This window comes from Coregonus clupeaformis, chromosome 29 (genome assembly GCF_020615455.1).
Source record: "Coregonus clupeaformis isolate EN_2021a chromosome 29, ASM2061545v1, whole genome shotgun sequence".
In the NCBI taxonomy this organism is placed as follows: Eukaryota; Metazoa; Chordata; class Actinopteri; order Salmoniformes; family Salmonidae; genus Coregonus; species Coregonus clupeaformis.
In genome coordinates this window covers 23,745,199-23,763,310 of record NC_059220.1, presented here as the reverse complement: position 1 = coordinate 23,763,310, position 18,112 = coordinate 23,745,199, and the positions used below count along the sequence as shown (strand labels likewise).

Below are 18,112 nucleotides of genomic sequence, written 5' to 3'. Positions count from 1 at the left end.
CTGTAGTCAATGAATAGCATTCTCACGTAGGTGTTCCTTTTGTCCAGGTGGGAAAGGGCAGTGTTGAGTGCAATAGAGATTGCGTCATTTGTGGATCTGTTTGGGTGGTATGCAAATTGGAGTGGGTCTAGGGTTTCTGGGATGATGCCGTTTATGTGAGCCATGACCAGCCTTTCACAACACTTCATCGCTACAGACGTGCTACGGGTCAGTAGTCATTTAGGCAGGTTACTACTGACCCGGTAGCATCTTATGACCACTGTTTGTTCTCACAACATTAGATCACAGAGCAGCCGTGTGCCAGGGAGTCACGATCGGAAACTGCCTTCCGCAACCGCTCCACCACTCGTGTTGAGGAAATCATTAGACTGTTGCACAATCCCTTGATTATATCACTGGATGAAAACAAATAGTCAGGACAGTAATACTCAGAATGGGACAGTAGGGATCAGTGTTCTTATGATGTAACACTTCCATTACAGTGACCATAAACCAGCCTCTAGGCTCAGTCAACAAAGGCCAGGCTATCAGCTGAGCTCCGTGAGGGGGGATTCATTTCAAGCCTCTCAAATACAGCCGTGCCACCACCCATCCCATCCACTCTAATCAGAATCTAAATTCCATTTCCCTTAAAAGCTCCATCACGTGAGCAAGGGAGAGAGGGAGACGTAAAAGTGGGTCACTCACAATTGCTGTATTGTGCAGCTGCAGCAACAACAACAAAAAGAGATCCAGAAATGTCAGTAGTGAGACATACTGGGGCTTGTCTTGATAACACAGAGCACACTGCCAACATCCATCTATCCGTGTCGGTCTGTGGTCAGATACAGTTTATCAGTCACAGCCCTCCCGCTACACTAGGCACGGTCTACATACGACCCAAGCTACCAGGGGTGGGGGGGTGGGGGGGTCTGCGGGAGTTAGAAACATAAACTATGATAGAGTTAACTAACATTTTCAACACAACATTTGGTTCTCCTTTTGGATTTCTGCATACCCAGTGCTAAAGTCCCACGCAACCAAATGAGATCTGGAGAAAGAAGTGGCCTAAACCTTATGTTAGGGAACACCCAAAGGAACACACATCACAAAGACACACACACCCGGACAGACCCCTCTAATTGAGATCAAGAGGGAAGATTAGAGAGCAGAGGCATGATTTGAATAGGAGTCTGGCAGTGGCAGAGATCCTCATTATCTGCCAGAGTGTGCATAGCCCCACTCACTCAGTCAGTCAGCCTTCTCACTATGTTCACATGGTGTGTGTGTCTTCTTGGGTGAGTGAGTGAAAACAGAGTGAGAAACACATTCCTACTGAGCGAGAACGCATCGGGGGATACAAACGGATATCCATAATAGTTGCCCTCTCAATGGACATCTCACATCTCTGCTTTCAAATAGAACTCTCAGTGCTGGCTCAAGGACGATAGGTATGTTGAACTCATTCACTGACAACAGTGGTAGGCTACTGAGGGCCACAAAAGGGAGAATTTCAAAACAAGGTTCCCTTTCTTGCCTGCCAGAATGAACAGCCATTTCATCTTTGTGTGTACAGCTGTGAGCGGAAGGTCAGCCAATTGCAACAACTTCCTCCTCACTTCACCCACTAAACCAAGCTAAATACAGGCCCTGATACCAGGGTGATAACAGAGTGGCAGAGGGAAAAGGGAGGTGAAGGTGCTAGGGGTTTTACACACTTAGATTTGTGTGTATATGTTGTGAAATTGTTAGATATTACTGCACTGTCGGAGCTAGAAGCACAAGCATTTCGCTACACCCGCAATAACAGCTAAACACATGTATGTGACTAATAACATTTTATTTTATTTGTATTAAGACTAAAACAGGATGTGCTCTTAGGCCTACAGCTCGATGGTGGTTATACAAAGCTGCTATACTAAGCCTACTAAAGATAACAACAATACTTATTATAATAATCATAATAAAAACAAGGAGATCAAGAAAAAGGAGGGTTATTATTGTTAATATAATTTCTGACTATTTGAAACAATGTAAACAACACTAAATAAATAAGTAATACCAGGGGCTGTTCTGATGAAAAAAAAGTGTAAAGCTTTTATTACAGCATAGCAAAGATTAAAAACAGCCGAAATTGTGAAATTGTTTTCAGGTAGTTTCCGTGGTGATCCTAAAGGACCGAAGACAGCGGTCCTGTTCTGTGAGCTTGTGTGGCCTACCACTTTGCGGCTGAGCCGCTGTTACTCCTGAACGTTTCAACGTCACAATAACAGCACTTACAGTTGACCGGGGCAGCTCTAGCAGGGCAGATATTTGACGAACTGACTTGTTGGAAAGGTGGCATGCTATGACGGTGCCACACTGAAAGTCACTGAACTCTTCAGTAAGTCTCTCTCTCACACACACACACTTCGGTTGGCGTCATTAAAACTCATTTTTCAACCACTCCACAAATTTATTCTCAACAAACTATAGTTTTGGCAAGTCGGTTAGGACATCTACTTTGTGCATGACAAGTAATTTTTCCAACAATTGTTTACAGATAGATTATTTCACTTATAATTCATTGTATCACAATTCCAGTGGTTCAGAAGTTTATATACACTAAGTTGACTGTGCCTTTAAACAACTTGGAAAATTCCAGAAAATGATGTCATCGCTTTAGAAGCTTCTGATAGGCAAATGGACATAATTTGAGTCAATTGGAGGTGTACATGTGGATGTATTTCAAGGCCTACCTTCAAAGTCAGTGCCTCTTTGCTTGACATCATGGGAAAATCAAAAGAAAAATCAGCCAAGACCTCAGAATTTTTGTTTTTGACTTCCACAAGTCTGGTTCATCCTTGGGAGCAATTTCCAAACGCCTGAAGGTACCACGTTCATCTGTACAAACAATAGTACGCAAGTATAAACATCATGGGACCACGCAGCCGCCATAACGCTCAGGAAGGAGACGCATTCTGTCTCCTAGAGATGAACGTACTTTGGTACGAAAAGTGCAAATCAATCCTAGAACAACAGCAAAGGACCTTGTGAAGATGCTGGAGGAAACAGGTACAAAAATCTTTATATCCACAGTAAAACGAGTCCTATATCGACATAACCTGAAAGGCAGCTCAGCAAGGAAGAAGCCACTGCTCCGAACGCCATAAAAAAGCCAGACTACAGTTTGCAACTGCACATGGGGACAAAGATCTTACCTTTTGGAGAAATGTCCTCTGGTCTGATGAAACAAAAATAGAACTGTTTGGCCATAATGACCATTGTTATGTTTGGAGGAAAAAGGGGGAACGCTTGCAAGCCGAAGAACACCATCTCAACCGTGAAGCACGGGGGTGGCAGCATCATGCTGTGGGGGTAATTTGCTGCAGGAGGGACTGGTGCACTTCACAAAATAGATGGCATCATGAGGAAGGAAAATTATGTGGATATATTGAAGCAACATCAAGACATCAGTCAGGAAGACCCGAAGCATACTTCCAAAGTTGTGGCAAAATGGCTTAAGGACAACAAAGTCAAGGTATTGGAGTGGCCATCACAAAGCCCTGACCTCAATCCTATAGACAATTTGTGGGCAGAACTGAAAAAGTGTGTGTGAGCAAGGAGGCCTACAAACCTGACTCGGTTACACCAGCTCTGTCAGGAGGAATGGGCCAAAATTCACCCAACTTATTATGGGAAGCTTGTGGAAAAAATAAAGTGGTGATCATAACGGACCTAAGACAGGGAATTTTTACTAGGAATAAAATGTCAGGAATTGTGAAAAACTGAGTTTAAATGTATTTGGCTAAGGTGTATGTTAACTTCCGACTTCAACTGTGTGTGTTATATATATATATATATATATATATATATATATATACATACATACATACATACATACATACATACACAAAAGTATGTGGACACCCCTTCAAATTAGTGGAGTTATATATATAGGGAAAAAAGTATTTGATCCCCTGCTGATTTTGTACGTTTGCTCACTGACAAAGACATGATCAGTCTATAATTTTAATGGTAGGTTTATTTGAACAGTGAGAGACATAATAACAACAACAACAAAAAATCAAGAAACGCATGTCAAAAATGTTATAAATTGATTTGCATTTTAAATGAGGGAAATAAGTATTTGACCCCTCTGCAAAACATGACTTAGTACTTGGTGGCAAAACCCTTGTTGGCAATCACAGAGGTCAGACGTTTCTTGTAGTTGGCCACCAGGTTTGCACACATCTCAGGAGGGATTTTGTTCCACTCCTCTTTGCAGATCTTCTCCAAGTCATTAAGGTTTCGAGGCTGACGTTTAGCAACTCGAACCTTCAGCTCCCTCCACAGATTTTCTATGGGATTAAGGTCTGGAGACTGGCTAGGCCACTCCAGGACCTTAATGTGCTTCTTCTTGAGCCACTCCTTTGTTGCCTTGGCCATGTGTTTGGGTCATTGTCATGCTGGAATACCCATCCACGACCCATTTTCAATGCCCTGGCTGAGGGAAGGAGGTTCTCACCCAAGATTTGACGGTACATGGCCCCGTCCATCGTCCCTTTGATGCGGTGAAGTTGTCCTGTCCACTTAGCAGAAAAACACCCCCAAAGCATAATGTTTCCACCGCCATGTTTGACGGTGGGGATGGTGTTCTTGGGGTCATAGGCAGCATTCCTCCTCCTCCAAACACAGCGAGTTGAGTTGATGCTCGATTTTGGTCTCATCTGACCACAACACTTTCACCCAGTTCTCCTCTGAATCATTCAGCTGTTCATTGGCAAACTACAGACGGGCCTGTATATGTGCTTTCTTGAGCAGGGGGACCTTGCGGGCGCTGCAGGATTTCAGTCCTTTACGGCGTAGTGTGTTACCAATTGTTTTCTTGGTGACTATGGTCCCAGCTGCCTTGAGATCATTGACAAGATCCTCCCGTGTAGTTCTGGGCTGATTCCTCACCGTTCTCATGATCATTGCAACTCCACGAGGTGAGATCTTGCATGGAGCCCCAGGCCGAGGGAGATTGACAGTTATTTTGTGTTTCTTCCATTTGTGAATAATCGCACCAACTGTTGTCACCTTTTCACCAAGCTGCTTGGCGATGGTCTTGTAGCCCATTCCAGCCTTGTGTAGGTCTACAATCTTGTCCCTAACATCCTTGGAGAGCTCTTTGGTCTTGGCCATGGTGGAGAGTTTGGAATCTGATTGATTGATTGCTTCTGTGGACAGGTGTCTTTTATACAGGTAACAAACTGAGATTAGGAGCACTCCCTTTAAGAGTGTGCTCCTAATCTCAGCTCGTTACCTGTATAAAAGACACCTGGGAACCAGAAATCTTTGTAATTGAGAGGGGGTAAAATACTTATTTCCCTCATTAAAATGTAAATCAATTTATAACATTTTTGACATGCGTTTTTCTGTATTTTGTTGTTGTTATTCTGTCTCTCACTGTTCAAATAAACCTACCATTAAAATTATAGACTGATCATTTCTTTGTCAGTGGGCAAACGTACAAAATCAGCAGGGGATCAAATACTTTTCCCCCTCACTGTGTGTGTGTATGTATGTATGTATGTATGTATGTATGTATGTATGTATGTATGTATGTACAGTGGGGAAAAAAAGTATTTAGTCAGCCACCAATTGTGCAAGTTCTCCCACTTAAAAAGATGAGAGAGGCCTGTAATTTTCATCATAGGTACACGTCAACTATGACAGACAAATTGAGAAAAACAATTCCAGAAAATCACATTGTAGGATTTTTAATGAATTTATTTGCAAATTATGGTGGAAAATAAGTATTTGGTCACCTACAAACAAGCAAGATTTCTGGCTCTCACAGACCTGTAACTTCTTCTTTAAGAGGCTCCTCTGTCCTCCACTCGTTACCTGTATTAATGGCACCTGTTTGAACTTGTTATCAGTATAAAAGACACCTGTCCACAACCTCAAACAGTCACACTCCAAACTCCACTATGGCCAAGACCAAAGAGCTGTCAAAGGACACCAGAAACAAAATTGTAGACCTGCACCAGGCTGGGTAAGACTGAATCTGCAATAGGTAAGCAGCTTGGTTTGAAGAAATCAACTGTGGGAGCAATTATTAGGAAATGGAAGACATACAAGACCACTGATAATCTCCCTCGATCTGGGGCTCCACGCAAGATCTCACCCCGTGGGGTCAAAATGATCACAAGAACAGTGAGCAAAAATCCCAGAACCACACGGGGGGACCTAGTGAATGACCTGCAGAGAGCTGGGACCAAAGTAACAAAGCCTACCATCAGTAACACACTACGCCGCCAGGGACTCAAATCCTGCAGTGCAAGACGTGTCCCCCTGCTTAAGCCAGTACATGTCCAGGCCCCGTCTGAAGTTTGCTAGAGTGCATTTGGATGATCCAGAAGAGGATTGGGAGAATGTCATATGGTCAGATGAAACCAAAAGATAACTTTTTGGTAAAAACTCAACTCGTCGTGTTTGGAGGACAAAGAAGGCCGAGTTGCATCCAAAGAACACCATACCTACTGTGAAGCATGGGGGTGGAAACATCATGCTTTGGGGCTGTTTTTCTGCAAAGGGACCAGGACGACTGATCCGTGTAAAGGAAAGAATGAATGGGGCTATGTATCGTGAGATTTTGAGTGAAAACCTCCTTCCATCAGCAAGGGCATTGAAGATGAAACGTGGTTGGGTCTTTCAGCATGACAATGATCCCAAACACACCGCCCAGGCAACGAAGGAGTGGCTTCGTAAGAAGCATTTCAAGGTCCTGGAGTGGCTTAGCCAGTCTCCAGATCTCAATGCCATAGAAAATCTTTGGAGGGGAGTTGAAAGTCTGTGTTGCCCAGCGACAGCCCCAAAACATCACTGCTCTAGAGGAGATCTGCATGGAGGAATGGGCCAAAATACCAGAAACAGTGTGTGAAAACCTTGTGAAGACTTACAGAAAACGTTTGACCTGTGTCATTGCCAACAAAGGGTATATAACAAAGTATTGAGAAACTTTTGTTATTGACCAAATACTTATTTTCCACCATAATTTGCAAATAAATTCATAAAAAATCCTACAATGTGAATTTCTGGATTTTTTTTCCTCATTTTGTCTGTCATAGTTGACGTGTACCTATGATGAAAATTACAGGCCTCTCTCATCTTTTTAAGTGGGAGAACTTGCACAATTGGTTGCTGACTAAATACTTTTTTTCCCCACTGTATGTATGTATGTATGTATGTATGTATGTATGTATGTATGTATGTATGTATGTATGTATGTATGTATGTATGTATATATATATATATATATATATATATATACACATATACATACATACATACATACATACATACATACATACATACATACATACATACATACATACATACATACATACATACATACATACACACACACACAGTGGGGAGAACAAGTATTTGATACACTGCCGATTTTGCAGGTTTTCCTACTTACAAAGCATGTAGGAGGTCTGTAATTTTTATCATAGGTACACTTCAACTGTGAGAGACGCAATCGGAAAAAAAAATCCAGAAAATCACATTGTATGATTTTAAGTAATTAATTAGCATTTTATTGCATGACATAAGTATTTGATCACCTACCAAGCAGTAAGAATTCCGGCTCTCACAGACCTGTTCGTTTTTCTTTAAGAAGCACTCCTGTTCTCCACTCATTTCCTGTATTAACTGCACCTGTTTGAACTCGTTACCTGTATAAAATACATCTGTCCACACACTCAATCAAACGGACTCCAACCTCTCCACAATGGCCAAGACCAGAGAGCTGTGTAAGAACATCAGGGATACAATTGTAGACCTGCACAAGGCTGGGATGGGCTACAGGACAATGGGCAAGCAGCCTGGTGAGAAGGCAACAACTGTTGGCGCAATTATTAGAAAATGGAAGAAGTTCAATATGACGGTCAATCACCCTCGGTCTGCGGCTCCATGCAAGATCTCACCTCGTGGGGCATCAATGATCATGAGAAAGGTGAAGGATCAGCCCAGAACTACACGGCAGGACCTGGTCAATGACCTGAAGAGAGCTGGGACCACAGTCTCAAAGAAAACCATTAGTAACACACTACGCCGTCATGGATTAAAATCCTGCAGCGCACGCAAGGTCCCCCTGCTCAAGCCAGCGCATGTCCAGGCCCGTCTGAAGTTTGCCAATGACCATCTGGATGATCCAGAGGAGGAATGGGAGAAGGTCATGTGGTCTGATGAGACAAAAATAGAGCTTTTTGGTCAAAACTCAACTCACCGTGTTTGGAGGAAGAAGAAGGATGAGTACAACCCCAAGAACACCATCCCAACCGTGAAGCATGGAGGTGGAAACATCATTCTTTGGGGATGCTTTTCTGCAAAGGGGACAGGACGACTGCACCGTATTGAGGGGAGGATGGATGGGGCCATGTATCGCGAGATCTTGGCCAACAACCTCCTTCCCTCAGTAAGAGTATTGAAGATGGGTCATGGCTGGGTCTTCCAGCATGACAACGACCCGAAACACACAGCCAGGGCAACTAAGGAGTGGCTCCGTAAGAAGCATCTCAAGGTCCTGGAGTGGCCTAGCCAGTTTCCAGATCTGAACCCAATAGAAAATCTTTGGAGGGAGCTGAAAGTCCGTATTGCCCAGCGACAGCCCCGAAACCTGAAGGATCTGGAGAAGGTCTGTATGGAGGAGTGGGACTAAAATCCCTGCTGCAGTGTGTGCAAACCTGGTCAAGACCTACAGGAAACATATGATCTCTGTAATTGCAAACAAAGGTTTCTGTAACACATATTAAGTTCTGCTTTTCTGATGTATCAAATACTTATGTCATGCAATAAAATGCAAATTAATTACTTAAATTATACAATGTGATTTTCTGGATTTTTGTTTTAGATTCTGTCTCTCACAGTTGAAGTGTACCTATGATAAAAATTACAGACCTCTACATGCTTTGTAAGTAGGAAAACCTGCAAAATCGGCAGTGTATCAAATACTTGTTCTCCCCACTGTGTGTGTGTGTGTGTGTGTGTGTATATATATATATATATATATATACACACACACACACACACACACACACACACACACACACACACACAGTGGGGGAAAAAAAGTATTTAGTCAGCCACCAATTGTGCAAGTTCTCCCACTTAAAAAGATGAGAGAGGCCTGTAATTTTCATCATAGGTACATGTCAACTATGACAGACAAAATGAGGGAAAAAAATCCAGAAAATCACATTGTAGGATTTTTAATGAATTCATTTGCAAATTATGGTGGAAAATAAGTATTTGGTCAATAAAAGTTTCTCAATACTTTGTTATATACCATTTGTTGGCAATGACACAGGTCAAACGTTTTCTGTAAGTCTTCACAAGGTTTTCACACACTGTTGCTGGTATTTTGGCCCATTCCTCCATGCAGATCTCCTCTAGAGCAGTGATGTTTTGGGGCTGTCGCTGGGCAACACGGACTTTCAACTCCCTCCAAAGATTTTCTATGGGGTTGAGATCTGGAGACTGGCTAGGCCACTCCAGGACCTTGAAATGCTTCTTACGAAGCCACTCCTTCGTTGCCCGGGCAGTGTGTTTGGGATCATTGTCATGCTGAAAGACCCAGCCACGTTTCATCTTCAATGCCCTTGCTGATGGAAGGAGGTTTTCACTCAAAATCTCACGATACATAGCCCCATTCATTCTTTCCTTTACATGGATCAGTCGTCCTGGTCCCTTTGCAGAAAAACAGCCCCAAAGCATGAGGTTTCCACCCCCATGCTTCACAGTAGGTATGGTGTTCTTTGGATGCAACTCAGCATTCTTTGTCCTCCAAACACGACGAGTTGAGGTTTTACCAAAAAGTTATATTTTGGTTTCATCTGACATTCTCCCAATCCTCTTCTGGATCATCCAAATGCACTCTAGCAAACTTCAGACGGGCCTGGACATGTACAGGCTTAAGCAGGGGGACACGTCTGGCACTGCAGGATTTGAGTCCCTGGCGGCGTAGTGTGTTACTGATGGTAGGCTTTGTTACTTTGGTCCCAGCTCTCTGCAGGTCATTCACTAGGTCCCCCCGTGTGGTTCTGGGATTTTTGCTCACCGTTCTTGTGATCATTTTGACCCCACGGGGTGAGATCTTGCGTGGAGCCCCAGATCGAGGGAGATTATCAGTGGTCTTGTATGTCTTCCATTTCCTAATAATTGCTCCCACAGTTGATTTCTTCAAACCAAGCTGCTTACCTATTGCAGATTCAGTCTTCCCAGCCTGGTGCAGGTCTACAATTTTGTTTCTGGTGTCCTTTGACAGCTCTTTGGTCTTGGCCATAGTGGAGTTTGGAGTGTGACTGTTTGAGGTTGTGGACAGGTGTCTTTTATACTGATAACAAGTTCAAACAGGTGCCATTAATACAGGTAACGAGTGGAGGACAGAGGAGCCTCTTAAATAAGAAGTTACAGGTCTGTGAGAGCCAGAAATCTTGCTTGTTTGTAGGTGACCAAATACTTATTTTCCACCATAATTTGCAAATAAATTCATAAAAGATCATACAATGTGATTTTCTGGAATTTTTTTTCTCAATTTGTCTGTCATAGTTGACGTGTACCTATGATGAAAATTACAGGCCTCTCTCATCTTTTTAAGTGGGAGAACTTGCACAATTGGTGGCTGACTAAATACTTTTTCCCCCACTGTATATATGGATGATTTATAAAGCCAGGCACATTTAACAGTTATGCTATTGATTATAGACCTAATTAAGTTGGGGTTTCCGCTCTCCTCACTTTTCCTAGACAATTAAGGCAAGGGCTGTTTTCTCGTCTCCTAACTCCGCTGCTGCCTCCGCCCTATTGTTCTCAACACCAATATGCAGGTTAACTTTGCTATTATGCGCATAGCAACATGGTCTAGGAAAAGGCACTAATTCAACAGCGCACTGATGTTTCAGAACCGCGGACAGCGACCGCTATCAAAACGCGGTAGAAAGCGCATTTGTTATAAAATACAGTGATCCCTCGCCACTTCGCGGTTCACTTATCGCGGATTCGCTATTTCGCGGATTTTCATAATGCATTTTTTTTTTTTTTGGTGCATTGTGCTCTGCATTCTGATTCGCTAAAAACTCACTCCCGCTTCTTGTATCAAAACATGCTACGAATTGTGCTATCATTTTGTCGTCTCGTGCAGTTATGTGTACGTACATAAAACAGCTTGGCAAATTTACATTAAGTTGGCCAAATTATCTTGTAATTTCGAACATCTCCTAAACCCATAATGTCGACTAAAACGGCCTGGACCGACAAAAGCACCTGCGGATGGGCCCAAACGGCGGAAGATGCTACCTATCTCAGATAAAGTTAAACTTCTGGACATGCTAAGGGAAGGTAAAGCTATGCAGCCGTTGCTCGCCATTACGGAATCAATGAATCTTCCGTTCGTTACATAAAGAAGGAGGAAAAAAACATAAGGACGACAGCAGCAGTCAATTTTAATACGAATGCAAAAAGGGTTGTAACTGTCCGCAACAAGACCATGGTACGGATGGAGACGGCATTAGCTCTGTGGACTAATGACTGCAGGAAAAAAAACATAACCCTGGATACAAACGTTATCTGCACAAAAGTGAGAATGCTGTATGAAAACTTTGCTGTCAGTGACGGGGAAGAGGGAGAGGATGCCGGGCCCTCAGCAAGTGCTGCTGACACAGTGGGAGAGGATGCCAGGCCCCCAGCAAGTGCTGCTGACAAAGTGCCAAGCGCATTTAATGCAAGCAAGGGCTGGTTTGAAAAGTTTAAGAAACGCTTTGGACTTAAAAATGTTTGTCTGCACGGTGAGATGGCGTCTGCGGATACCGCTGAGGCAGAAGCCTTCGTGAACAATAAATTCAAGGCGATCATTGAGGAGGGGGGATATAAGCCCGAACAAGTTTTTAACATGGATGAGACTGCCTTATTTTGGAAACGAATGCCCTCCCGCACCTTCATCATGCAGGAAGAAGCCAAAGCCCCAGGATTTAAAGTTCACAAAGACCGTTTGACCCTGGCTATGTGCGGAAATGCCGCAGGTTTCATGATTAAACCGGGGCTGATTTACAGGTCTAAAAATCCCAGGGCGCTGAAAAACAAAAATAAGGATGATTTGCCTGTTTACTGGATGTACAATGCAAAGGCTTGGATGACAAAAGCGCTCAATCTGGATTGGTTCAAAAACTGTTTCATCCCGGAGGTCAAGTGTTATTTGAGAGGAAAGGGACTGGACTTTAAAGTGCTTCTGCTCCTTGACAACGCCGGAGGTCACGGTAATGATTTGGCATATGATGGTGTGCAAATCGAATTTCTGCCGCCAAACACTACATCCCTGATTCAGCCCATGGACCAAGGAGTCATCCGTGCTTTCAAGGCTCTCTATACGCGCAACACCCTGCAACATCTTGTTGACGCTATGGACTCGGATCAAGATTTCTCACTGAAGGACTACTGGCGTGGATACACCATCGCATCGTGTCTCCAAAACATTCAGAGGGCCATTCAGGAAATGAAAACGGAAACTCTGAAGGCCTGCTGGAAAAAACTATGGCCAGAGGCAGTGCAAAACGCAACCGGAGGCTCGCTTGACGAGGTCCACCACTCTGCCGTAGAAACAGCTGTGAATCTGGCTAAACAGATTGGAGGAGACGGCTTTAATGACATGAGTCCGGATGACATAAACGCCCTGATTGATGGAGACGCACAGCCGCTGACCGATGCAGAGCTGGCAGAAATGACAAAGCCACAAAGCGACGATGAAAGAGAAGAGGGAGAAGAGGACACGAGAGATGAGGAGGAAGGACTAACGCTTGGTCGCTTAGCAACCATGGTGCGAATGGCCACTGAACTTAAGCGAGTAGCTGAGGAATGGGACCCTTTGATGAGCCGTTCGTTACAGTTCTCCAACGTAATCGATGGTGGCATGTCGGTGTACAAGGATCTTTTTGCAAAGAAGAAAAAAGAGCGACAACAGCTGCCTATCACTATGTTCTTCTCCCGAACAAACACACCTGCACCGCGGGCTTCAGAAGAAGAGAACACTGCAGAGCGCAGTCAGGATGCAGCGGCCCAGTCTGAAGAGCAGTGAAACGGCCTACACGTGAGTCACTGTATTTGTATACATGTAATAGTTGCTAATTGTAAAAAAAAAAAAGTTTTCTATTTCGCGGATTTCACTTATCGCGGGTCATTTTCGGAACGTAACCCCCGCGATAAACGAGGGATTACTGTAATAGAATTTGTTGTGTTGCACCATTGTCCTTAACCATTTCAGTAGCACATGCCTTAGAGCAGGGGTGACAAACTCATTTTAGCTCAGGGGCCACATGGAGGAAAATCTATTCCCAAGTGGGCCGGACCGGAAAAATCATGGTGTATATATAACTTAAAAACAACAACTTCAGATTGTTTTCTTTGTTTTAATACGATCAACATACAACATAAAGCTGGAGCCTGAGGACAGTGTGTCCAAAATAGTACAAGCACAACATCACTATTAATCATAAAACACGTCAAGTTTATTTGAAAATTCTAAAGAAAAAGAACACACAAACACACAATGCCTCAGTGATTAACAGAACTGTTTCACAGATCACAGAACTATATCAGGGTGTCATTTCTCAGGCAGAAATGTAGATAAAAATAATGAAATCCTGTTCCCCAAACAAGTGCAAGAACCACAGAGTCAAGAATAGGTTAAATATACAAATAAAATAAAATCAATTAAAAACAATAGCACATCAACATAAAAACATATAAACATAAATCTGAAAGCGTTGCTCAAACTCCCGTAACAGTCCCGTTATTTTATCTTTGAACCGCTTCATGTCTGCCACATGTTGGGTCGCGCACACATTTTTCAGACAGGGTAAGTGAGCTGCATCACCACCGGCAAGTTGCGTCTCCCACAATGACAGCTTCAACTTGAAAGAACGTATGCTGTCATAATACTGCGTGACAACTTTGTTGCGCCCTTGCAGCTGTTTGTTCAAGTTATTCAGGTGCTCTGTAACATCCACCATAAATGCAAGGTCCTGCATCCATTCTGCGGAATGAAATTCTAACACTGGTTTGCCCTTTTCTTCCATGAACTGTTCAATTTCTTCTCGTAAATCAAAGAAACGCCTCAGCACAGCACCTCGGCTTAACCATCTTACCTCAGTGTGGTATGGCAGGCCATAGATGTGGTCTTTCTCTCTGAGAAGGCTGTCAAACTGACGGTGATTCAGGCTTCTGGATCAGATGAAATTAACAGTTTGGATGACCACCTTCATGACGTTATCCATCTTTAATGACTTGCAACACAAAGCCTCCTGGTGCAAAATACAGTGAAAAGTCAAAAAATCACGTCCTCCATTTGCAGATTGCACTTTCTCTCTGAACTTTGTCACAACGCCTGCTTTTTTCCCGATCATTGAGGGCGCACCATCTGTTGACAGCGCGGGACCAGTCCACTCCGACACTGTCCAGCGCGCCGACGAGTGCGGTAAAAATATCAGCTGCTGTCGTTGTATCTGTCATCGGCACCAACTCCACGAACTCCTCGGTGACGGTCAATGTGTCATCAACTCCGCGGATGAAAATGGCCAGTTGTGCAACATCTGTAATGTCCGTGCTTTCATCAATTGCAACCGAAAACGCAATAAATGACTTTACTTTTTGCTTCAACTGGCTATCCAAATCCACTGAAAGATCGGAAATCCTGTCTGCAACTGTGTTTCTTGTCAGGCTGATATTTGCAAACGCCTGCCGCTTTTCAGGGCACACAATCTCCGCTGCCTTCATCATGCATGTTTTTACAAATTCACCCTCACTAAATGGTTTTGAAGCCACTGCGATTTCATTAGCAATGAGGTAGCTAGCTTTCACTGCAGCGTCACTGATGTCTTGGCTGTGAGTAAACACAGACTGCTGTTTCTTCAGACCCGCCAACAGTTCATTCACCTTCTCTCATCTCCGCTGTCCTTGAAAGTTGTCATATTTGTCGGCATGAAGACTCACATAGTGGCGACGAAGGTTATATTCTTTCAGCACTGCAACATGCTCTGAACACACCAAACAGCTTTCCCATTCAATTCCGTGAATAAATAGGATGACCATTTTTCTTGGAACACACTGCGTCCACTTTTCTCTTTTTTGACAGAGACATATTGGGGCAATGAGGGTGCCAAAGCACATAATGTTAAAAGTAGAAGCCGTAATAAATATCGCGGGCAAAACAAAGTAGCTCATTGGCTGCACGTGCTTGACCTACTTGCTCTGCCCCGGTATAAACAGTTTGCTTGCTATTGCGCCATCCAGTGGACGCAATTGGAACAGCAGTTTATTTTATTGAAAAATTGCAGCGCATTTTTATACTTTACCAAAATCATCTCGCGGGCCGGATTAAACCCGTTTGCGGGCCTGATCCGGCCCGCGGGCCGTACGTTTGACACCCCTGCCTTAGAGTGTAGGACTGTGCCATCCCCACGGCCTCCACAATGGATTAGTTCACCCAGACAGGCGCAAATCAGACAGGTGTCTTGCACACCATGAATTATTGTATTTTTTGCTACTGCTCGACTAAAGAAATATTGGTCGACCAACAGCCTATCGACCAAACAATCGACTAAATGGGGTCAGCCCTAGTGTCATGAAACAGAGCAGAGCACAGTACAGTTCAGTAAACAGGCCATCTGAGATATTACACTGCCTTTATCAGCTAACAGCTAGCGCCTAACCTTCTCCCAGTGAGAGCAGCCAGCCAGCAGACTTCAGTCAGGCTACAGGGGTGGGAGACCAACCCAGACTCAAGGGCCTAAAGCCAAAAGACGCAAACTTCAAAAAGGAGAAGTGCTGTGAAATGTGTGCTTGATTTTGCTAGGAGACCAAATGTTGGAATGCAAGAGCACAGACATGAACTAGGCAGATTTCTAGCAGTCCTCCTTTTCTGGAGGACTGGCTGCAGTCTGCAGCTTTTGTGTAGTAAATGTCACAGATCTCTCAATAGAGCAGCAATATTTTCTTGACTGAGGTTCCAATGTAGATACATGAAAAACATTTTTTGTGTGTAGAAATTAATGTAAAAAATGACAATCATTTTCATGAGAACTCATCAAGTATTAATCCAACCAATTACTTAGTTCATTCATGAATAGCCTACATGAGCAGACTAGGTTCCTGGTTTACCTTGCTGGCCTGTGGGGTGTTGAGGATATGGACGGTGCTGGGTTTAACACCGTTGGCTTTGGTTCTCTTGTACAGGGCGAAGCGGCTTTTCCTTCTGCCCCGGTCTCCGTTCGGGAGGGAGCCATTGTACCTGTCATAAAAGAAGAGGAGAAAGATGTGAGTTTTCAACATTTGAGACCAGGGGAATTAATTCTCCACAAAGGGTGGGTAAATATGTTACAGAATACGCATGTCTGGAAGTGAATGTGCGATGAATAATAAAATGTGTTCCTGGGGTTTTAGAGAAGGGCCATTTCCATTAATCCACCACCAGAAATCACATTCATTTTACTTGTGATATAAGCATCACCTTGGATTATTACATAATGCACTTTAAATGCTTTCCCTGTCCAAGCTAGCCACGATGTAGCTCCAGCTGTTGATCTACACTATTCTGTAGCAGAGCAGAGTTAGGATATGCGTCAGGTCTCCTGCTGCCCTTTACAGGACTGTCCAGACCGGCGAGGCTCTCTGACTCACATGATGGTTCAACAGCGTAATAGCTCTACCGTATTAGTCACAAGAACTTGGAACCTGAATTGGCTGACTCCATTTAAAAAAACACACAGGACAAAATGGCCTCATCATAACAATTGTGTGGTTCACAATTCTATCTTGGTGCACCCTTGTGATGCCCAGTAACTCTCAGTCTGATATTCCTACAAGGTTGGTCTGCCTGGTGAATGGAGATGCCCCTTCCAGAACAGACCAATATTCTACATCCACCAGCTGGACCCTACAGCTGGGAAACCCCATGCTCTCCTCCCATCCAACAAAGGCCTTCTGTCACCACCCACCCACAATGATCGTGTAAATAAGAGAGTTCAGATTGACACGTAAAACTGTGATCACAGTATTTCAGAATCAATTATGTTCATTAAGTAAAAAACTCCTTTAATTGAATTAGTGAACGTGCTAAACAACAAACCAGTACACTGTAATCCCCAAAGCCCCCCCACCCCACCCCGGCAAACACATGGCCTAAGTCAGAACAGGGTAGAGAGCTGGTCTGCTAAACGTAACTCTCTCACAGGGGAATATGTTAGCTCTGCCATCGTTGACTGACTGCACACGAGTACGATCAATATGAAACAAGTCACTAACGCAGTGATCAGTCCACAATGAGGCAGGATCAATTCCACTCTGTTGTTAGCCTTCGCCAGCCACCTGTCTCTAAAGCGGTTATTGTCCTTGGTACCAGTCAATGCCATTGCCTCTATACCAGGCGATGTCAGAGAAAGGCCCTAGAAATTTCAACGATTCCAGCCACCCAAGTCATAGACTGTTCTCTTTGCTACCACACGGCAAGTGGTACCGATGCACCGTCTGGAACCAACAGGACACTGAACAGCTTCTACCCACTAAAAAAGTTGACCAAATAGCTGCCCGGACTACAGTGACACATTTTTTGTTGTTTTGGCTCTGTACTCCAGCACTTTGGATTTTAAATTAAACAATGGACTATGAGGTTAAAGTGCAGACTGTCAGCTTTAATTTGAGGGTATTTTCATCCATACTTGATGGATGCATTTATAGGGTGAATGCACCAACTTGTAAGTCGCTCTGGATAAGAGCGTCTGCTAAATGACGTAAATGTAAATGTAATGCATTTGTTGTGTTTCAGATTATTTTGTGCCCAATATAAATAAATGGTAAATAATGTAGTGTGTCATTTTGGAGTCACTTTTATTGTAAATAAGAATATGTTTCTAAACACTTCTACATGAATGTGGACGCTACTAGGGTTGGGCGGTATCCAGATTTACTATGTACAACAAGTGCTGTAATTTCCAAATGGTTCACCCGATATGGATGAAAATACCCTCAAATGAAAGTTGACAGTCTGCACTTTAACCTCATAGTCATTGTATAATTTATGTACTTTAACTTCAGTCATTGTATAGTTTTGCCT

The 18,112-nt window shown here is 43.5% G+C and overlaps 1 protein-coding gene across 1 annotated transcript in view; it reads right to left on the bottom strand.

Moving 5' to 3' along the window:
- Nucleotides 1–18,112, bottom strand: part of peli2 (pellino E3 ubiquitin protein ligase family member 2) — a 41,612-nt gene that overhangs the window by 12,507 nt on the left and 10,993 nt on the right. The window contains exon 2 of the mRNA XM_041855106.2: nucleotides 16,162–16,291. Coding sequence (XP_041711040.1) covers nucleotides 16,162–16,291 — 130 coding nt within the window. The remainder of the gene's footprint in view (nucleotides 1–16,161; nucleotides 16,292–18,112) is intronic.